We start from the raw sequence: 22,981 nt of genomic DNA on the forward strand, positions 1-22,981 counted from the left end.
TTAGCTGTTACCCATACTGGTTTGGGCCCTCTGCTTGGTAATTTTACCACCTTTTTGCTAATGGAATGAGATCTGTGGAAGGAGTCAATTGAGAGGAAATAGATACAGCAGAGAAAAGGGATAATATAATTTGAGGCTCCTGAGAAAACAAGAGGAGATAGGAGTCAATAAGTAATGGTAAGAAATACAAATGAAATATGGCTATTCTGTGTATTGTATTTTTATTTGTATCTCATGCTAGTTTTTCTTTTCAGTGGGATATATACCAACCATAAGGGAATCAGGGAGTCTATATGTCTAGTTGTTTTTTGGGGTTTTTTTTTTTTTGGTTTTGGGGACCAAATTCAGGTCCTTGAGATGCCAGGCAAGTGCTCTACCATTGAGCTACATCCCCACACCTTTTTATTTTGAGACCGAGTCTTGATAAATTGCTGAGGTTAGCCTTGAACTTGCGATCCTCCTACCTCACCCTTCCAAGTAGTGGAATTATAGGCATGTACCATGAAGCCTAGGAAGATGTCTAGTCTTTATTGGATAGATGAATGAGATAAGTTTTTGGACTTTCTCCCTCAACGATTCTCATGTGTGTATATGCTTATGAACCCTACAACACAGATGTTGGATCTACTTCAGAAACCTAATTAAAATGAAGTATGGTAGTTAAAAAGTATAGACTTTGTGTAAGGGAGATTTCATCTAGACTGGTAAAACTGTTGAAGCATCCTTTTCCACAAAGAGATGTGCTTTTGTGATATTATGTAGGCCTAGATAACATACTGCTGGCTAGAAAACATGAAATAGATAAATCAGATTCTCTCTCTTGTTCTCTTTGAATAGTGACCTGGTAAGGAACTATTTTTATATCAGTGTCTAACCCAAAAGGTTGATCTTTGATTTTAGTTGTCAGATCCTCTAACAATTCAGCTGGCCACAAAGTTCTGGAAAAAAGAGACACCCTCTGTTCCTTCTTGAAGTGCTTGCTGTTGGTGGAAATAGAAAACCTTGTCTTCTTGTGAAATTCCCTTTTTACTTTCCTTAGGCGTTTTAGCCCACTTGGAAAGATTAGAGGCTCAGGCGAACAAATCCCATAAAGAATCTGAAGAACTGCAGAGAGCTCAACCAGAGGAAAGTGCTCTTGAAACCAAGATTCACCAACTGAGGCACATTCGAGATAAACTAAGGGCTGAAGTGAAGCAACGACAAGCCAGAGTGAGTCGAAGGGTAATGTTGGCAGACTTTTTAGGGTATAAAGAATAGTAGTAATCCAAGTATTGACAAATTTGTATAATATGTTTTATTGTGATCTTACCATATTGTTTTCAGTCTTTAATGCTTCAAATGGTCAGATCTTTAGTTACAGCTGATTATCAACTACAGTTGTCAGGTAATTATGATGGGCCCAGCACATTCTTTATAACATTCCCCCATCCTTACAGACATCTAAGCCTCTTACCCCAATCTCAGCAGACTTGAGTCATTTGTATTTCTGACAGTAGTGCCATCTTTCTGTCACTCACACTCAAAATCTCACAGGAAACATCAACTCTCCCTTCTTGTCAATTTATTCTGTAGCCAAGGTCCAGTCGGCAAGACCTGTCAATTTTTCCTTTATGTGTCTTTATATTTACTCCCTTCATTGCCATAGCTCAAGTATTTTCCATATATGTAGTAAAATTTTATCTAGAATTGGACACTAGGATTACTGTAGTATCTGCTAGCTGGGGTCTCTTCTAGGACTTCTACTTTTCTAATCCTGTATATGTCACAAAACACCAAACTGTTCCTTGCCCAGGTACCATCAGTATGCCTCTGGGATGACATGGCTTTCATCTTTTTCTTGCCATTTCTCTTTCCCTCTCTCCCCTCCCCTTTCCTTAACTCCCTTTGCATTTTTCTTCTTAACTCCCTTCTCTCCTTTGTTTTTTTATTAAAATAAACTATACAAAGTGCACAAATAGGATGAATATTTTACAGAGTGAACACAACCAGTTATCTACCACACAGCTCAAAAGTGTAGAATTTTGTCAGTACCCCAGAATTCTCCCTTTTGCCTCTTCCTAATCATTTCTTTGAAGTAACCACTATTCTGATTCCTGTCACCGATATCCGGTTTTACCTGTTTTTGAACTATAAAAAGTATCAACTCTTTTGTGTCTGACTTCTTTTACTAAATGTTGTGTCTGTGAGATTCATCTATTTGCATGAGTGGTAATTCTTTTTATTGCCATATAATAATCCTGTTTTATGAATATAGGACAGTTCACCTATTCTGTTGATACCGAATGGGTCATTTGGGTTGCTTCATTTGGGGATGATAATGAATATTGTTGCCATGAACATTCTTACTCCTTTCCTTTAGTATAAAAATACACACTTTTCTGTTAGGTGACACCTCGTAGAATTGCTGAGACATAGGGCATGTATTCTGCCAGTATTTGAAAACGCTGTGCCAGTTTCACATTTCCGAGTATGTTATAAGATTTCTGTTGCTTTGTATCTTTACCATAGGTTTTATCAGTTTTAAAATCTGTCATTCTGGTGGGAGTATCTCATTGTGGATTTAATTTGTATTTGCCTGATCACTTATGATTTTATATATAGAGAGTCCTCTGTATCCATGTGTTCCACATTTGTGGATTCACCCAGCCATGATGGATCAGAAATGTTCAAGAAAAAAAATTGCATCCGTACTGAACATGTCCACACATTTTTTTTTTTTTTTTTTGGTGGAGGGTGGTAGGGATTGAACCCAGGGGTATTTTACCACTGAGCTATGTTCCCAGCCATTTTTATTTTTTATTTTGTGGCGGGATCTCTCTAAGTTACTGAGTTGTTGAGGGTGGCCTCAAACTGTGAACTGCCTGCTTCAGCCTTCCAAGTCACTGGGATTACAGCATATGCCACTGTGCCCAGTCAGACTTTTCTTGCCATTATGGTATTCTCTAAATGATACAGTATAATAACTGTTATATAATGTTGCATATTTTTCATATTAAGTATTATAAGTAATCTAGAGGTGATTTAAAGCATGGCAGGAAGTTTGTACATTATATGCATATACTATGACATTTTATGTAAGGGACTTAAGCATCCGTAGATTTGGGTATCCAAAGGGGGTCTTAGAACCAGTCCCCTTTGGATACTAAGGTACAATTAAACACTAAAAATCTTCCATTGTGAAGTGTGCTTTTTCAGGCTTAAGTACATTTTTATTTGTTGTTATTAAATATAGAAGTCTTTACATATTTTGGATATGAGTTCTTCTTTGAGTATATATGTTAGAATTTTCCCTTGCACTGTGGCTTGCCTTTTTACTCTGTCATGGTGTCTCGTGATGAAAATACATTCTCTGTTTAATGAAATTCAGTTCAGGAATTATGTTTTGTGCTCTTTGTGTACTGTTTAATTTTTTTCTAGCTTATGATCAAGATGATATTCTGTGTTATATTCTTTATTTTTAAGAGAGAGAGAGAGAGAATTTTTTTTTAATTTTTTTTTTTTTAGTTTTCGGCGGATACAACATCTTTGTATGTGGTGCTGAGGATCGAACCCGGGCCGCACGCATGCCAGGCGAGCGCGCTACTGCTTGAGCCACATCCCCAGCCCTATATTCTTTATTTTAAGCTTTATTGTATCCTCTTTTGCTTTAGAATTACAGTCTACTTAGAGTAAATTTCTGTGTGCATTGTGTGGTAGAAGTCCTGCTGCTTTTCTTGTCTCCCCCCCCCCCCCAATATGGATATGCAGTTCATCCAACACTTCTTGAAAAAACTTCTCTTACAGTAGGGTAGGGAAGTTGGGGAGCATGATAGGAATAGATGAACTCTAAATAGGGCAGAGGGGTGGGAGGAAAAGGGAGGAGGTAGGGGATTAGCAAGGATGGTGGAATGTGATAGACATCATTATCCAATGTACATAAGATGAAGACACAAATTGGTGTCAACATACTTTATATACAACCAGAGATATGAAAAATTGTGCTGTATACATGTAATAAGAATTGTAATGTGTGGGAGACCAACCTTGCACGTGACTGGGTCACACTCCTCAGCTGGGTGCTGAGGCACTCAGTCACAGAAATGTGGCAGAGCTTTCCCCACCCTTCTTGGGTTTGAGAGTTGGTGTCTGTTGTGCATGGGTGTGTCTTGCTACAGCCCATGGGTGAAGCTATTCTCACCTGTTCCTTTGTAATATAACCCCTGCCCTGTTTAGGATAGAATCTTCCATGGAAATGCCTTGTGTGTGTCCCCTTCTCTTACTGTGCCCTTGGGTATGGCCTACCCAGGTGTCAGTCAACCTGCTGACAGTGGACATCATGAAGATAGATTCAGCCCCCTGAAACCTGACCCCTTGCCTCATTTGAATAGCTTCTCCTCAATAAAAAGGGTCAGCGCGTGCTCTCACTCTCTCTTCTTGCAGACCCTTAAGGTCAGAGGAGCCATCACAGCGACCCCAAAGAAAAAGGTATTTGTGTCTCTTGTGTGGTTATTTTGCACAGCCCAATTAGCCCAATTTAACTGGAGCAACCCCTGAGCCTTTTAGTCTCGAACAGAAACCTGGCAGTAATGCAAAAAAAAAAAAAAAGAAAGAAAGAAAAGAAAAATAAAAAGACTTCTCATGGCCTGTTATATTCTATTTGTTCATCTTTGCCACAGCCAGAGGTTTATTTGCTATAAGTGTTGATACCCATAGTACATGTTCTCTTGAGAATTATCTTTTCTCTTCTTGACTCCTGGGATTCTCCATAAATTTGAGAATCGATTGTCACTTTCAAAAATGAACCTCTTCATTTTTATTGTAATGATACTAAATCTATAGGTCAGTTTGGGGAGAACTTGCCTCTTTACAGTACTTCATCTTCTAGTCAGTGTACATGGTATATCTTTCCATTTAATTTTAGTTGACTTTTCTCACTAATGTATAGTTTTATGTGTAGAGGTTTTAAACCTTATGTATTTGCAGGGATCAGCAGAATTTTCCTGTGTAGGGCCAGGTATTTTAGGTTTTGTGAGCCATATGATCTCTATGGCAGTTGTTTAGCTCTGCTGTTGTAGCATGAAAGACAGTATGAAAAATGGGTGTGGTGTTAGCCAGTGAAACTTTATTTATAAATCAAGCATCTGGCTGGGTTTCACCCATAAAATACACTTTTGATGACCCTGATATATGGTATTATCTTTTAGAAGTTTTATTCCTAGTTGTATTATATAGAAATACATCAGATCTTATATATGGCAACTTTGCTAAATCCACATATTCTAATAGTTTTTCTTTCTAGTTTGGAGAATTTCTACATTTGGAATTATGTCATATGCAAACACTTAGTTTTATTTTTTCCTTTCTAATCCTTGGAACTTTTGTTTTTCTTGCCTAATCCACTGGCTACAATCTCTGCTATGTTGAATAGAGTCATGGGGTCAGTCTTTTTGCTTTAAATCTGTACCTTTTATCAAATTAAAGAAATATTCTGTATTTCTAATTTGCTGTTTTAATCCCATGGTCAAGTATTTAATTTCATGACTTTTTTCTACTGTATATATTAAGGTGGTCCTATGACTTTGTCCTTTTTTAAAAAAAAATACTTTTTGTTGTAGATGGACAGGATACTTCTGTTTATTTATTTATTTTTATGTGGTGCTGCTGAGGATTGAACCCAGTGCCTCACACATGCTAGGCAAGCACTCTGCCACTGAGCCACAACCCCAGCTTTGTCCTTTATTAATGTGTGAAATACACTAATTGATGTTTGAGAATCACCTGTGCTTTCTTGGAATAAACCTAACTGGTTTGATGTATTATCATTTTTATATAATTCTAAGTTATATATTTAAAAAAAGTCCCATTTGCTAATAGGACTTTTACATCTAAATTCATGAGAGAGATTGCCCTTATTTTTTTCACCATTTTTTCTGGGACTGGTGTCACAAGAGCAGGTTGAGACATTTTTCTTCTTTTTCTATTCTCTGAAAGAGTTTATATAAAATTGGTGTTATTTTCCCTTAAAATTTTGTAAAAAAATTCCCTGGTGGGCCTTTTCTGTGAGAAGCCTTTTAATTTCTTTTTCTTTTTTAATTGTAGTTGGACACAATTCCTTTATTTTATTTATTTATTTACTTTTATGTGGTGCTGAGGATCGAACCCAGGCCCTTGCACATGCTAGGCAGGCACACTACCACTGAGCCACAACCCCAGCTGTAAGACTTTTAATTTCTGATTCAATTTAATTGATCAGTGTAAATCTATTAATTTATAATCTATTTCCTATTTCTTCTTAGGTCACTTTTGGTAAGTTGTGTTTTTCAAAGAATTTTTTCATTCATTTTTATTCTCATATGTCTGAAACTTTTTTAAATATTTTTTTTAGTTGTAAATGGATCTTTCATTTTATGTATGTATGTATGTATTTATATGCCATGCTGAGGATAGAACCCAGGGCCTCATGCAATGCCAGGCAAGTGCACTACCACTGAGCCACAACTCCAGCCCCTGAAACTTTTTTTTTTTTTTTAACAAGTAAAACAGTCTAATTTTTTGTTCTGATATTAGTAATTTGGGCTCATTTCACTCTCTTCCCCCTTAGCTTTGTTATGTTTAATCACTTTTGTACCTTTTCGGGAATCAACTTTCTGCTTTGTCATCTTTCTCTCTTCTCTATTTTCGCTCTACTTGCTCTGGATTTAAGTTACTTTATTTTAGCTTCTTGGAAGCATACTTACTGTCTTCTTTCATACTATTTAAGGTCATAAGTTTCCTGTTAAACACGGCCTTAACTCATCCCACAAGTTTTCTTATTTTCATTATCATTTCAACTTAAGAGATTTAATTGTCCATTGTGATATCTTCTTTGGCCTGTGGGTTTTAGAAGTGTACTGCTTAATTTCCAGAACTTTGGGTATTTGTTAGTTATTTGTTTTAGATCCAATTTACAGCTTAATTCTATTATGGTGAGAGAATATGACCCATCACATGATCAGTTTTGATAAATACTTCATGTATATTGAATATGGATTTTGCATTTGTTTTATACTATATTCTATATGTATCAAATGTGTTCATCATGTTTAAATTTGTTTTACTTTTTAAATTTATTTATTTATTTTTGGTTTTTTAGATATATATGATTGTAGAGTGCATATTGTACATGCATGGAGTATAATTTATTCTACTTAGGATTCCATTCTTATGGTTGTACATGATGTGGAGTTTCACTGTGGTATATTCATGTATGAACATAGGAAGGTTATGTCTGATTGATTCTACTGTCTTTCGTATTCTCATCCCCCCTCCAATGAACTTCTCTTGTTCCCTCTCCCCCTTATTGTGCCTAAGCATCCACATATCAGAGAAAATTTTTTGTCTTTGGTATTTTAGTATTGGCTTATTTCACTTAGCATGATAGTCTCCAGATCCATCCATTTACTAGCAAAAGTTATAAAGTCATTCTTTTTTTACAGCTGAGTAATATTCCATTGTGTATATATCCCACATTTTCTTTATATCCATTCATTTGTTGAAAGGCACCTAGGTTGGTTCCATACCTTAACTATTGTGAATTGAGTTGCTGTGGACACTGATGTGGCTGTGTCACTGTACTATGCTAATTTTAAGTCCCTGGTACATACTGAAGAAGGGGATAACTGGGTCAATGGTAGTTCAATTCCAAGTTTTCTGAGGAATCTCCATATTGCTTTCCAGAGTGGTTGGGCCAATTTGCAGTCCCGCCAACAATATATGGGTGTGCCTTTTCCCCCATGTCCTCGCCAACTTTTATTGTTAACTTGTATTCTTTTTTTAAAAATATATTTATTTTTTAGTGGTAGTTGGACACATTGCCATTATTTATTTATTTTTATATGGTGCTGAGGATCAAACCCAGGGCCTCATACGTGCTAGGCCAGCACTCTACTGCGAACCACAGTCCCAGCCCAGTTAACTTGTATTCTTGATAATTGTCATTCTGACTGGAGTGATGAAATCTCAGTGTAGTTTTAATTGCATTTCTCTAGTTGCTAGAGAAGTTGAACATTAAATGTCTTATATCCTTATTGATTTACTTATTTTATCAGTTACTGAGATTAGATTTGTTAAAATCTTCCCCTGTTATTATGGATCTTCTTTATCTTTTTCTGTATTAGGTACAAATTTAGGATTATTATATCTTCTTGGTTGAGTTAACCTTTTATTATGAAATGTTGCTTATCATTTTTTTTTTGTGAAAGATCTTGTCTTTAGATCTTTGTAAAATGTTAGTAAAACTTTTTTCTTTTTTTCCAGGGCTGAGGATAGAACTCAGGGCCTTATGCTAGGCAAGCCCTTTACCACTGAACCACACCCACAGACTAACAACTTTTTGGTTAGGGTTTGCATCTTAAACATTTCTTCCTGCTCAGTCTTTCAATACCCTTATATTTAAAGTATTCCTCTTATAAGTAGCATATAGTTAAATGGTTTTAATTTAGCCTGTCTTAGTCCTTTTTTTTCTTCAGTATTGGGGATTGAATCCTAGTGTACTCTACCTCTGAGCTACACCCTCAGTTCTTTTATTTATTTTATGACAGGATTTCACTGAATTGCCCAGGTCAATCTCCTAAGTAGTTGGGATTATAGGCATGTACTACCACACCTGGCTCAGTCTTGTGGAGTATTTAGTCTACGAATTTTTAATGTAATCACCCACATCTCAGTGTATCATGTTATTATGATTTCATTGTGCAATTTGTTTTCTATAGTCCATATCCCTTTGGAGTCATACACATAGCTAACCCTTCCAGTACTCTGTTACTTCTTGCATTTTCATAGTTCCATGTGGGATTATTTTCTTTCATGCAAGTAGCTCCTTTTGGTGTTTTTAGTATAAATCTGCTGGCAGTACATTTTCTATTTTTGTCTGAAAACATCTTTATTTCATTGCATTTTAAAATTTTAAGCATTTTTTTGCAGAGTATAGAGTTATAGATTGGAAGTTATTTTTATTCATAATTCAAATATATCATTGTTTATAGGTCCAATTAGTCTTATTTTTTAATATGTGTCTTTCCCCCCCCCCTCAGACTTTATGATTTTATTTGATTTTCAGCAGTTTTATATCATGTCAGACATTGTTTTCTTTATTCTGCTTAATGTTTGTAGAATTTAAATCATTAGTTGACATTTTTTATCCATTTTGGAAATTTTGGCTACTATCTCTTCAAATAATGTGTTTATCTCATTCTTTCTTCTGTTTCTTTTTGGACTCCCATGGTATGGTTGGTTGGTTTTGTTGTTTCTGTGACTTATATCTTTACTGATTTTTCTAATCCATTTTTTTTCATATTTGTTTTAATCAGGTTATAAACTTTTATCTGTTTCGTTTCCTTTATCACTTTTTCTTACTATTTAGTTGGCTTTTACCTCTATTAAATTCCTTATTTCTGTTACTGTATTTTTTTGTTCTAAGATTACCATCTGATTTATATGTAAGATTTTTAAAATTTTATATACACACACACACACAGTTAGAGATTCCAGCTCTTTGATATGTGTTCTCCATCTTTTAACATGTTTTACTGGCTGTACCTGGTAACTCAGATAGCAGCATCCCTTAAATCTGTTTCTGTTATCTTCTTTTTCCTCATGATTTTCAGTCATCTGTTTCTCTTTTTCCAGTATCCCTGGCAATATTTTGATTGACTTTTTTTCTGGCAGGCAGATAGCCTATGGATAGATCACCTTGATCTAGTTGAGGTCTAGTTTCCGTTTGCCCTTCCTCTTAGGATGTAGCCCTTTTCTAGGGCCCTCGATTGAAAGTTTGAGAGTGTTTTGGGGACACGTCTACCAAAGCCCCTTTTCCTTGGCAGGCCTTAAACTCCAACCTCTGTTCTGTCAAAAATCTCTGCTTAGCAACTTCTTTTCATGTAGTCTCTTAGTTCCAAGTCACATGTGCACTGTTCAGGAATTAGCAAGTGCCAAGAGGGCAAATTGCATGCAGAATGTAGGACTCCCTTCTCTGTGGACTCTTGGCCCATAGAAAGGCTGCTTTGGTGACACTGGTTTCCAGTCTTTGTTCTCCCTATACTGAAACTGCCATGAAATGTAAAATGTAGCCTATAGCTTCCTGTCCAGGCCTTGTACCTTGAGATACAAATAAGCAAATTGTCTGAAAGGAAACGCTGCAGAGAGAGCCAGATAACTTCATAGCATTTATCTTTACTCCTCAATCCTGGCTGTTTGGATTGTTCCCTAATGCCTTCAGACTATCTTTCAGTTTCCTTGCTTGCTTATTTATATTTGCTATTTTATTCAGCTTGCATAGTTCTCAGAGGGAATTTCAGCCTATACCTTCTGCTGGGCTGTGGCTAGAAGTGCAAGTCTTGAAATCCTGCATTTGAAATCTTGCAGCCTCAGAACAGCTTTCCTGGCTTAGCCTCTTCACAGCTATCTGTTTTGCCCACCCAGTTCTCATCCTAGATGTTCCTCACACCCTTCCTGCTGCCCCCCCCCCCCCCGCCCAGTCTTCTTCATTTCCACCCAAACTCTAACTATTCTTTAGCTAGTAGTTTCTACTCTTCTAGGACACCATGACCCACAGATTCTACTTCTGTGAATTCACAGCACCAATTGAGTGGCCACAGTCTTGATGCTTTACATAATAGGAAGTACTCTGCATTTTGCTTTTATCCAGTTAGGTGAGGGCAGGGACCTTGTGGTAATACCCTTCACTATCCAATTTGATTTGCTGCATATCTTGCAGGATAAAGCATCTTTTGCCAACATAGAACCTGACCAAACAGCAGAGATCAGTGAGCAAGATGTTTTGGAAAGAAACCAGGAAACCATGAAAGCCATTCTGCAAGCATATCATTTTACAGGTATAGTATTTCCTGGGCTGAACTCATCCTGGGTCCCTGTCTCTAGTGAATTAGGGTGCTACATGTGTTTTAATCCTGGACTAGTTCCTGAGAATTTGTTTTGTAGTCCCTTCTTGCATCATACACACACATAGAAAGCTGGTGTGTTGTTTAACAGGCATGTTTACCTGTAAGATTGGTTTCTTTGTACAGATTGAGACCATTCATTTTAGCAAGTCATCATGTGCCAGACCCTATACTTGAATTTTCTTTACTGTTGGCCTGCTTTGTGCTGTTGGTCGTGATAATTTGAATTCCTTATATCTCTGTTTCAGCATAGATGGGGATTTATTCTCCCATTTATGATACAAGAGGATTGTGGGAAGAATGGGGTTATCACAAATTATTTGACACTCATGTAAAAAAGAAAAGGTAACGTGGGTATATAGCTCAGTGAGACAGCTCTTGCCTAGCATGTTCAAGGTCCTGGGTTTTTTCCCTAGTATTATCAAAAAAAGAAAGAAAAAGAAAATTTCCAGAAATTTTCCTGAATAGTTTGATATTTAGTGTGTCTTTTTTCTTTTTTCTTTTTTTTTTTTTTTTTTGTGGTAATGGAGATTGAACCTGGGGCACTGAGTTGCCCAGGCTGGCTTTGAACATTCAGGATTCTCCTGCCTTAGTCTCCCCAGTTGCCGGGATTATAGGCATGCACCCTCACACCTGGCTAGGGTGTCTTTTCCTTCCCACTCTTCCATGATTTTTACAACTCAGTCTTAATATGAGCCAGAATCAAGGGGAGGAGCTGCTGATATTTATACATTCAAGAAGCATTTGGGCACATATGCCAGGCTTATGCAAGCTACCAGTATGCTCATATGAATAAGGTACTACCTTTGCCAGCATCTGTTGATTGGTATCGCTTTATATTTGCTTCAGGGCTCAGTGGAAAAGTGACCAGCCGTGGAGCCTGTGTCTGTATCAGCACTGCTTTTGAGGGGAACCTACTAGATTCCTATTTTGTGGACCTTGTCATACAGAAGCCACTCCGAATCCATCATCATTCCATCCCAGTATTCATTCCTTTAGAGAAAATTGCTGCAAAATACTTACAGACTGATATTCAGCAGTTTCTGTTCAGTCTGTGTGAATACCTAAACGCTTATTCTGGGAGGAAGTACCAGGCAGATCAACTTCAGGTATTTGTCTAGGATCCTATATACTTCATTTTATGGACTGAGATAAATTGAAAAGGAAAACAAAAGGACAAGTTCTGTTTTGTATTTTAAATATTTCTTAACTCCGAGCCAGAAGTTTGTTCATTACCTTTCTGATACTTAAAAATATACAAGCTAGGGCTGGGGCTGTAGCTCAGTGGCAGAGTGCTTGCCTAGCATACGTGAGGCACTGGATTCGATTCTCAGCACTGCATATAAATAAATGAATAAAATAAAGTTCCATCAACAACTAAAAAATTTTAAGAAAAAAAAAATGTACAAGCTATTTTTCACCCCTTTTTTCTTACTCTCTTAAAACTTGGTTGATGATGCACTCTGGTGGTGGTTCTCAAACTTTTTAACACAAGATAGTGGAAATGATTGCTGTACTTTTAATTCAGCCAGAATTTGCAGAGTACCTGACTGAGCCTTGAATATAGATGCATAATACCATAGAGGAATGTGATCCGTCTTCCCCTGAGTTCTGGCCTATCTTCTAAGAATGGCAGTTGAGCTAAGTTTGAGGTGAAAAACAGATGGGAAATGGATGCAAATAGGGAATAGGTGACTCTTTTAAACTTTGCATTTCCCCCACCTATGCATTTGGAATGAGTCTGAAACTCTCACTTGTCAGTTAAACTTAACTTGATATGTGAATGTAGACATGAAATGTCTTAACCAAATACAGTAATGTCAGTGAAATTCTTGGCAGAAATGGTATCTCCTCTTCACCCACAGCCATGGTCATTTACTTAGAAAGTGCCACAGTCTCTCAGTGATTTTTTTTTTTTTTAATGACAGGCATCCTAGGCTGGTCTCAAACTTGTGTCGGTCTTAAGTGATATTTCTGCCTCAGCCTCCTGAGTAGCTGAGTAGCTGGGAGTAACTGTACTTGGCTTATTTATCTTATGTATGTCTTTCATTAGTCTTTTTTTTTTTTTTAAGCATTTTTCTGTTCATTTATTTTTTTTTTTTTTTTTTTTTAATTTATTTATTTATTTATTTTTTTTTCTGTTCTGTTCATTTATTTTTCTGAAATTTAATGAATGGGCCCTCTTTTGGTAGATACCTTTGAGGCATCACAACTGCCTGTGGAGCAGCAATCCTCATACACTTGCTTTGTTCCTCACCTTACTAGAGTGACTTCGCAGCCCTTCTGACTGGGCCCTTGCAGAGAAACTCCCTGTGCAACTTGCTGTCATTTACTTATAAAGTGGATTTGGGGGATCAGTCCTTCCCATTTTGTGCCAGATTGCTATATAAGGACCTCACGAGAACACTTCCAACTGATGTCACCGTTACATATCAAGGTATGAGGAAAGATGTCTCACTGAAGAAATATAATATGCTGAGGTTTGTTCAAGTTGATACAGGTAGAATACATTAAGTGGACCCCTTGAGACATTTTCTTCTGTTTGCATACTATAAATTTACTCAGTAAGATACAAAGAATGTTTTGTTTTTATCATTTTTTTCCTTTCTGCTTTGAAAATGGCATATATAATTATACTAGTTTTCCTCCTCCTTGCCACACCCAACGCAGCCCATGTTCTTATTTTCATGGGAGACCCCCTTGAAGAAAGACTGAATCATAGGGTCATCTATGGTGAATGGAGCCAAAAGACTCATTTTACTGTGAAGCCAATTAGGTGTGACAAGTCAGTATACACTTGACTCTCTAGAGTATTCTTTAAATCAGAATTTTTTTAGCGCTGGCCATAAGAAACTGTGTGTGTGGGTGAGCTTATACCAGTTGAATGTACCATAACAATGTGACATAGGCAATAATGAAAAATTGTGTAAAATGTATTTAGGAAGCAGAGAGTTTGAAAGTGCCATGAGTTTCACACCATAGGTTTTATTTCTGTGGGCAGAGTCTGTTTTAAATCTCTGGTCTCAAAATTACATTGGCTCAATAGGAGGCAGACTCTCTCAGCTCCCAACCCAAAAAAGGTACATAGGTTCAGAATAGTAGTAATCCAGGTTGTGATCTAGTTGCAACTAGATGAGATTGATATAATCTCTTTTCTTAGGAGTGGAAGCATTGTCCACTTCATGGGAAGAGCAGAGAGCATCTCATGAAACTCTATTCTGTACGAAGCCCCTGCATCAAGTGTTTGCTTCATTTTCAAGAGGAGGAGAAAAGCTGGATTTGAGTCTGACCTAAAATATTGTTTCCATTGGGAACACATTTGATGTGTAGTCCTAGAACTGAAAATTGAAAGGCTCTCACACTTTGCTGGGGGATCATCCTTACTCTAAGAATAGGCACCTGCTTCTTCATCAGAATGACAAGGAACAAGTTTGAGTCCCATAGGCACTGGAATTCTTGGACAATTCTCCATGATTAGTCACCCATTTTGCTCAGGATCATCTCTTCTTCTGAGGTATTAATTGATTTAATCATATATTTTAGCCTCAAGACCTTTTTGTGGGGTAATAGGACATATTTTGTGAAAGACTAGGGAACATTTCGATCTTTTGTGGGAGCTTCAAGTAATTTTTGCCCTCATTTTCCTAAGACTTTGAAAATAAAGTTCTTAGGACACTCTAGATATGGAATACATCATATAGTTAAGAAGGGAAGTGTGTTCAATCTTTGATTTGGAACAGTGGTCACAGTTTTATAAGGAATATGATGTGCCAGAGTACTATAGATAAAATAATTGGGGTTTCGTGTCTAATATTTTGTTTCTTAAAGCATTTTAGTAGAGAGCTGAATGCATAATCACTGTGGGGGAAAAAAAAAAACTGTTGGAAATCTTGTAAATGGAAATGGACCCTCCTTTTTCATGTCTTCCTTCTCCTCCTAGAAACTCCAGGCCCCAGCTGTGCAGTCTCACTCTCCATCTTCAGGGCCTTTCAGTGTGTTGTTTCTCTCTGTAACCGTGGGCCTCTGATGTGCTGGTACTTAACTTTTTCCTGGCTTAGGGCCAGTCGATAGCTGTGGAAACCTGAGTCTGGCTGATCAGGGTCTCCCATCTCAATTCTTATCCCTCCTTTGCCCAGTTATAGATAGTAGGTGTTACTTCCTGAGGCCCAGAGCTATAGTCAGGCTTCACTCTGAAATGGCCGCTTCTTAGAACCTCATGAACGTGAGACACCTCTGTGTGTTTAAGAATAAAAGAGGGGCTTGGGTTGTGCCTCCACGGCAGAGCACTTGGCCTAGCCCATGTGAGGCACTGCGTTCAATCCTCAGCACCATATAAAAATAAATAAAGGTATTGTGTTCATCTACAACTAAAAATTTAAAAACAAAACAAAAAACCACAGAGATGTTTCCGTTCAAGCTCTTCTAAGCATTTGGTTGGGCTGGCAAAGCACTTAGCAGGGTGCATTAACAGAATGTCCACAATGATTCCATTCAAGTTGAGTAAAGCTTTTAATAAAACAGTCTTGTTCTTTATCAATACCTGTAAATTCTCTTTTAAAGCAGTAGCAAAGGCGACTGTAGCAAGAGCTCAAAAGGCAAGGCAATATTGGAAAGTATTTTTTAACAGATTAAAAATATAAATGTAGAAGATCTGTTTATATATTTTTCTTTCAGAAATAACCCCCCTCCCCCCACCAGGTGAAAGGAAATATTGCACTTTCTGCTCTCATAACTAAGGTGATGGGGGTTCCAGAAGAACCTTTCAAGATTACCAGGAACATCAGGACAAGGGCCATTTAACCTAACTGGGACCATATGAAGAAAGTCAGGTCTCCGTGGGAGCTCTCTTCACAATGAAAGCACTGTTGTCAGGTTCCAGTAGAAGTGGAGCATTCTCCAGCAGTATTTAACTCTGCCAAGCCCTACTCTTTTTAGCAAAGCTCCTATACCTGTGCTCCCAGCCCAGTGGCAAAGGCAGCTTCGTTCCACCTCTGCTGAATTCTTACTCACAGTGGCCATGGCCTCTCTGGGGGAAGAAGGGCTGAGTTGGAACTAGGGCTCTGGAAGGACTCTCCGAGTATTACGCCTAAGACTCCTACTCTGGGGAAGCTACAGGCACACTGAAGAATAGTATGGCCACCCTCAGAGCTGACATATCCACAGACAAGTGAAGGCTTAACATTTTAAACTTAAAGTCTATGGGAGTGTGCACTTCAGTAATTCAGGAACATCAGGACGTGGTCATTGCCCTTTCCCAAGGCCTTTCTTCCAATTCCAAAAGAAAGAAATTCTCCCTTTCCATGTGGGCTGTCATGGGAGCAGAGGCCATTCAGGAGTTGTCCACTACCTGGTGGGGCAGTGTAACAGAGGAGCCATTGGGGAAGGCAGCTGGCTTATCCTTCCCCTTCAAGAAAAAGGTCAGAAGCTCGCCCTTCCCTTTCACAAAGATGGGACCTCGTCTCACAAAGCGGAAGCCGTACTCTCGGAGGATGACCTGTGTTTCTTCTACTACCTGCACATGAAGGAGAAAGTAAGAGAGCTTGGGGTTAGAGAGGGAGCCTAGACTGTGCTGGGTTTAGAGTCTTGGGCTGAAAATGGATCCACACGTACTATCTATACTCATGTGACCATTAGGTCCCAGTCAGTGATCAATGTTTTACCCCAGAGAGCTCCAGGTGAGACCCGTGGAACTCGGGGCAACTGGTCCAAAGCCCTTCTCTCTAAGACAGCCGTAGTCCTCTCTTCCAGTAGGACAGCCACAGGTCACCCATGTAGCAGACTACAGTCTGGGAACTTGTAACTCCTACTCTGTTCTCTGGGCTCCCAGTTCATGGAGCTTTTCTTGCAGACCCAGGTGACAGACATCAGTATTACCTCGGGGGAAGTTGCTATCAGCACCAAATATCAGTTCATACCAGAGCACAAGCTCTTCTCAACTCAAACAGACCTATTTGTTGCAAGTGGACTGAACCATTTTCTTCCTTCTCTTGAGGCTTTAAAGGCCTCTCTTCCCATGCATGACCTTCACCTCACAGCTTTGCCAGCTTAGCATTCTGGGCCAGCGACAGGAGGCAGTGGTGCAGAGCAGAGCATTCCCTGGCTGTTTTTCTCCTATTCCCTGCACCTGAGCATGCTGAACATACCTGAATGTTGCCCATGACCCCTGTGGACTCCATCCTGCTGGCCACATTGACTGTGTTGCCCCATATGTCATAGTGTGGTTTCCGGGCTCCAATGACCCCAGCCAGAACCCCTCCTTTGTTCATGCCTGGAGTAGGAGGCATAAAGTTCAGCACAGCCACATGCCAAGCTTGGCATTATCCTCCCTCAGAAGCCACCAGTTCCTGTTTTATAAAAATTTTTACCTGACTCCCACCACAAAAGCTCTTGAACGTGTAATACCTTGTATCGTTGAAGTCATCTTTAAGCTACTAGAAGACAGAACCATGTCTCCTATTTATCCTGTCCTCACCAAGTCCATGGCAAATGTTAACTATCCCCAATATGCCAAATGATCTAATCAGTGCAGTACTGGCCAGCTTCTAACATAGCTAGTACTTCAGGGCTCTGCAACTTCATCCAGGAGTGAGACCCTCTCAGTAGGGAATGGCATGTGACATTAACTCCTTTCAAAAGACAATCCACTCTGAGGAGGAGAGTCCTTAGCAGTCTCAGAAACACCCTAAAAGTTAAGACAACAGACCCACTTCCTGGGCATGTCAGAAGGAATGCTGGATTATGAGTATGTCATAAGGACAGGTCTAGCTCAACCATTTCATCGTTCAGGTTTTTTTTTTTAATATTTATTTTTTAGTTGTAGTTGGACTCAATATCTTTATTTTTATGTGGTGCTAAGGATCAAACCCAGGGCCTCGCATGTGCTAGGCGAGCGCTCTACCTCTGAGCCACAACCTCAGCCCTCATTCAGGTTTTCAATTTGAAGAGACTGGGCTAAAGATCCTTCAAATCCGCTCTAGCTCTGTGAGTCTGTGACCTCCCCACCCTAACTGCTTTTGGTCTTCCTGAGCCTCTGGTATTTTTCTGCTGATATCCCCAGCACCAGACAGCCAGGGCAGGTGAGCTGGATCCCTTACCTATGCGCAGCATGAAGTTGTTGAAGGACTGATTATTGATGTTTGTAAGTGTATCCTTCATGGCTAGTGCAAAGTCGGCCAGGTCAGCCAGGTGCTGCCAGCGCTCCTTGTCTGACTTTTCCTCCTGTGACAAGCAGTGGTGAAAGCGTCAGGAGCCACCCAGGCTCTCACTGGAGCAGCCTGCTCTCCTGCTTCCTTCCTATAGCAGCATTTACAAGGGAAGAGGTCTCTACATCTACTTGTTGGTGGCCTTTCCTTCGTCCTGGAGTCTGCTGCAGCATATTGCTATGTCAAGAGTTCATACAGGTTCCTCTAGCATTATACTCCCTCAGAAGCCACCAGTTCACTAGGACAAGACTGGCCATGGTGATGGGGGAGACAGACTCTACCCAACTCAGTTGCTTCCTGTCATCTACCTGATCATGACACAGATCTCCACCACCCTAAGCCTGGTCTTCAGGTTTTGGGTTTTTTTTTTGTTTGTTTTGTTTTTGGTACTGGGGATTGAACTCATGGGCACTCAACCACTGAGCCACATCCCCAGCCCTATTTTGTATTTCATTGAGAGACAGGGTCTCACTGAGTTGCTTAGCGCCTCACCATTGCTGAGGCTGCCTTTGAACTTGCAATTCTCCTGCCTCAGCCTCCAAGCTATTGGGATTATAGGCATGTGCCACCGTGCCCAGCTTTTGTGTAGTGATTTTTGTCTGGATTCCTCAACTAGATTATAAATACTTTAGGGTGATGACCTACCTTCCACCTGCTTTGTTAATCTCAACCAGAAAGTAGAGGTGGCAGTAGTACTGACACGGTTGTAAAGGTAGAACAGGGTGATGTTTTAAGGACAGTGCCTGACACAAGGGTTCTACAAGTCTGTATTAGCTTAGCAGAGAGCAGGCAGATAGCAGCCAGTGAGTTCCCAGATCTTCCTTTTAAAGTTTCCATTGTTACAGAATTGCACAGGTCGCTCCTGCTCCCCATTTATTATGAAAATATGTATCCTAAAGGGGGCATGGTCGCGATGTGCACAAACTGCCTTAGGCATACGCTGTAGAACTGTAATGGGGATTTGTGTGTGTTCTTTTTCTTGGCTCTCTCAGTAAACTCTCTTATATCTGCACTGCATGTGCAGTATGTGTCTGGGAACCCTTTGTACAACAGTACTCGGTAACTTTTTGTTATACTTCTCATTTCCTACATGCTGGGTCTCTCTTCCCCGGGTAGAAGCCTTGTCTCCTCTCTAGACAGTTACCTACCTAACAAGCTTATTTACCTTATTGGAGCTGGAAAAGCCATTAGTGTTGACATCTGGGGTGACTCCTGAAGCTGCCATATAGGTGCTGCCAATGGTTTTGATCTTGGTGATGACCCGGAATTTGGGATTGTCAAGGAGCTGTGGCCAGGTTTAAGGAAAAAGAATTGTCAGTAGAGTCAAGGGAGATGAATGAACCAACTAACAGGCTCCCATTTACAAGACCCACAAAGCATTCAGGAGATGCCAAAGTGCACACTTAGCAAACTACCTGACTTTCTGAGCCTCAGTTTCCACAATCCTAACACTGAGATAAAATTACCAGTCTCCTAGGGTATTTGAGCATGTATATAAAAGGATTTTCCCTGGTGTACAAGTTACTCAATAAATGTTTACTGAATGTGAGTGTGAGGGAAGAATCAGGAGCCTCAGGATTGGCTAGTCCTTATTTCTCAGGCTCCCATCTAACCCCTGAGACCCAGCAGTTCCAAATAGTTGCAGAAGTCCTTGTGGGAAAGGGTTGGTCTGGGAAAATGTAGCCAGGCTAGGTTAATTCAGTTCTCTGTCCTGGGATGGGGTAGCTCTGACTGAAGTGGGCAGGAAGGCACTCACTGAATCGAAATCGGAGATGATCTCGTTGAGGAAGCGCAGACACTCGATACCACCATTATTGATGCTCTCTTCAGTATAGAAGTCAGCAAAGTTGGGCAGGGAGGCGAACATAACTCCAATCTCATCATAAGACTGGCTGTATAACTCCTAAAAGGAGACAGGGTCCAAGAGCTCAAAGGATGGCTGCCCAATGGGGTGATGTGCTAAGAAAACAAATCTGTCTTCTCCTACACACAGTGTACACTCAACTTTTTGAACTCAGACATCTCTCCAGTTATCCTAACTTGGTTGGAAAATAGCTCATCACAATTTTGAATAAATGAAAAATAGTTTTCCTGGCTCCTGTAACAGCCTAGCTGTGAGAAAGAGGGTTTTGTGGAAATGGGAACCACTCTGTTTTCATAAGATCACAACAACAGAAAGCAGGAGTCTGGCCAGGCCTTGTCTTCTGAAATGGGGCCTCAGAGATGTGACCTACATGCACAATTTCTACAATAGTGCCCTTTATAAGATGCCTAGGAAACGCTTTTGTGTTGATATTGTTGCTGGTCAGGCTCAATTCCACCTGAGACCCAAACCACCATGAGAAGACCTGCGCCCAGAGGGCTCCCTGGAAGGAAGAGCACATGGCCTCCAGACCATGTTCTCACCTCATCTCTCTTCTTAGAACCCAGAAAATGGCGAGCAACATGCTCAGGCAACATGTTGGTGACCAAGGCCTCATTCCAGCGTCGCATCTCGTAGACACGTTCCTTTTGGTCGTGGACTTCAATCTTCCACAGGAACAGTGTCCGTGCCAGTTTTTCCACCTATAGAAACAGATAGGCAAGATATGTGCTCTAAAAGCTAGCTAGGTGATGGAAAGATAAAGAGTGGGGCCTCAATGGAGGGGTTCCCTTGGGAAAAATGAAGGAAGACTGCTAAGTGGTAAAGGACGTAGACCCTGAGAGGACTCACATAATCAAAAAGGCTGTCCCACAACTGAAGTATGGATCCTGGCCTCTTTGATTATAGCTGAGATCCAAGAGGCCTTTCCTATGTGTGGGGCCTCTTGAGACCTAATTTTAGCTGCAGGTTTGTCATAGGCAGGTGGAGGTGGGAGGGTTGGGGGGAATCTCCCAGCTCAGGGTGTAGTCCCCTTTTCCAGAAGCTCCACTTGGCTGAGAAGTGTCTTAGGAAGACTGTCCTTTCCTTGGCAAACCACTGGCGACACCTAAGCTAACATGGATTCCTTGTGTGGATATCTCCCTGCCCTGTCTTCCTTCCTTCCTTTTTATTTCATCCTTTTAACCCCAAACTTCATGAGATCCCTTTCCTTTCTCTTCTGGCTCTGTGATCAGTGCATTAGTGACCCCCTCCCCTTGCCACATGCCAGGGTGAATACAGAAACTGTGAGTCCCAGCCTAGGGACTGGACCTTATCCAGGCCTTTGTGTTAGCACGTCACCCTCCCCCAACCCCCATGCTCCTTTAACTTCTGGAGGAGGTCAGAAGAAGTAAAGAACTGTTCTCCTTGTATTGCTGAGGAAGAAACCAGAATAGGGAGAAGGCAGTGGCTTGCCAAGGGCCACAGGTAAGGCTGGGTCTAGGAAGGGTTCTAGGATCCTGGAACTGCCTTTTGGGAGGCTCTGATGGGTTTGGGCCAGTAGGACAGAGTGTGTAGGTACTCACGTGGCGGGAGAAGTAGTAAAAGCTCAACATCATGATGATGATCATCACTGTCATTGAGTACTTAGAAGGCACCAGCGGCAGCCTGCCAGGCATACAGAATACAACTGAAAGCACCCATGCTGCCTTCCTGTAAGGAATTTGCGTTCCCTCTACCTGGGTTTTATTGGTTCCTGTCATCCTGAGCCTTGGAAGTTACCCCCACCACTATACTCCTTTACATGAAGTCCTTACCTCCTGAGGCAGCAGAACTTCCCTAGGCCATTGGACTTAGTCAGCCAGGGCCTTGCTACACTGGGTGTTTACATCAGGGCTACTCCCCAGAGAGTACCTTACTGATCACAGAAGCTGTTAGAACCATGTAAGGAGTCTGGAGAAGGGAAGAGACTAATATCACAGCAGTGGGACCAGGGCCCAATCTTACCATGGCTTTTTCTAACTTTCATCCTTGTTTTTGTGTGGCACTATATTTAATTTCCATTATTGAACGGTATTCTACTGTATGAAGACACAATACAACTTATGTGCCTTTGAAAGGTTGAGATCCCAGGATACTGGCTTCTTATATTCCCTGTCTCTAGAAGAAGGACCACAGATGCAGAGACCAAGGAGGGGAACACAGTAGCACTTACCTGTCAGTGCCATTGAGCCCAGGGGTAGAAAATACCTGCATCTTCTCTAAGGCCACCAAAGGAAAGCTGTGAGGCAGATAAGAGCACATTCAGGCTGCATCTTTGAACAACAGGTTGATGCCCAGCCAAACACTGAGGTATCCCAGTCTTCAATCAAGATGGAGAGGACTTGTTCCCAGATCATAGCCAGCCAGTGACATGTCTGAGAAACCACAAACCCTGGTTCCCATATAAGCCTTTGATGGGCCCCAGAGGCAGAATGCCACCTCAGTGCAGGCCCATGACCTTGAAATGGAGACTTGGGGTAGAAGGAAGGAGACCATGCAGATACCCAATCAAGCTTCATCTTACTCATGTTCCTGAAAGCGTTTGTGGTCGTATTCATCAAAGATGGGGCACCAGGCATAGAGGTTGATGGCGGCCACTGCACCCGTGACGAGCAGCATGAGTGTGAGCTTCACCATATGGCTGACCTGCACCAGCATGATGGTGGCGATGAGGGATAGCACGGCAATGTAGTTGTAATACTTGGGGTTCTCCAGGCAGCCTCCCTCCAGCTCCATCCCTGCAGTTCCGTTGTAGGGTCTGGTGTAGTACTGGAGACAGCTAAGCTAGAGGCCAGGGTGATCAGGAGGGAAACAGGTGTACAAGGGAACAGCAGACACTGGTTAGAGAGGGCTATACCATGGCAGTGACCATTTAGCTGCCTCCTGCACCTCCCTCAGAGAAGGATGGGGAAAGTAACCAGGGAATAATACAAAATTATTATTTGCTAAGAGTTTTACCATATATCTCATTTGATGTTCAGAAA

General features: G+C 40.6%; 2 protein-coding genes across 12 annotated transcripts in view; one reads left to right on the plus strand and one right to left on the minus strand.

The window, feature by feature from the left end:
• The window catches only part of Cenpo (centromere protein O), a 28,929-nt gene that overhangs the window by 2,141 nt on the left and 3,807 nt on the right, over positions 1-22,981 (plus strand). For 2 of the 5 annotated variants that reach the window (XM_058578396.1, XM_046441380.2), the window contains exons 3-6: positions 1,040-1,221; positions 10,730-10,847; positions 11,763-12,022; positions 13,179-13,350. In XM_058578396.1, coding sequence (XP_058434379.1) covers positions 1,040-1,221; positions 10,730-10,847; positions 11,763-12,022; positions 13,179-13,350 — 732 coding nt within the window. Of the gene's footprint in view, positions 1-1,039; positions 1,222-10,729; positions 10,848-11,762; positions 12,023-13,178; positions 13,351-14,073; positions 15,451-22,981 lie in introns of those variants that run through there. The other 3 variants (XM_046441382.2, XM_046441383.2, XM_046441381.2) reach the window with 3 other exon arrangements.
• Positions 15,404-22,981, minus strand: part of Adcy3 (adenylate cyclase 3) — an 84,132-nt gene continuing 76,554 nt past the window's right edge. For 5 of the 7 annotated variants that reach the window (XM_058578395.1, XM_058578394.1, XM_046441374.2 and 2 more), the window contains 9 exons: positions 22,522-22,781; positions 22,171-22,236; positions 21,542-21,623; positions 20,522-20,680; positions 19,872-20,018; positions 19,281-19,400; positions 18,008-18,131; positions 17,057-17,181; positions 15,404-16,425 (listed from right to left, as the gene is read on the minus strand). In XM_058578395.1, coding sequence (XP_058434378.1) covers positions 16,243-16,425; positions 17,057-17,181; positions 18,008-18,131; positions 19,281-19,400; positions 19,872-20,018; positions 20,522-20,680; positions 21,542-21,623; positions 22,171-22,236; positions 22,522-22,781 — 1,266 coding nt within the window. In that variant the 3' untranslated portion in view covers positions 15,404-16,242. The remainder of the gene's footprint in view (positions 16,426-17,056; positions 17,182-18,007; positions 18,132-19,280; positions 19,401-19,871; positions 20,019-20,521; positions 20,681-21,541; positions 21,624-22,170; positions 22,237-22,521; positions 22,782-22,981) is intronic. The other 2 variants (XM_046441375.2, XM_046441377.2) reach the window with 1 other exon arrangement.

The sequence above is a fragment of the Marmota monax genome, unplaced genomic scaffold (genome assembly GCF_021218885.2).
Source record: "Marmota monax isolate L192 unplaced genomic scaffold, Marmota_monax_Labrador192_F-V1.1 WCK01_AAM20220418_F8-fsc00010, whole genome shotgun sequence".
In the NCBI taxonomy this organism is placed as follows: domain Eukaryota; kingdom Metazoa; phylum Chordata; class Mammalia; order Rodentia; family Sciuridae; genus Marmota; species Marmota monax.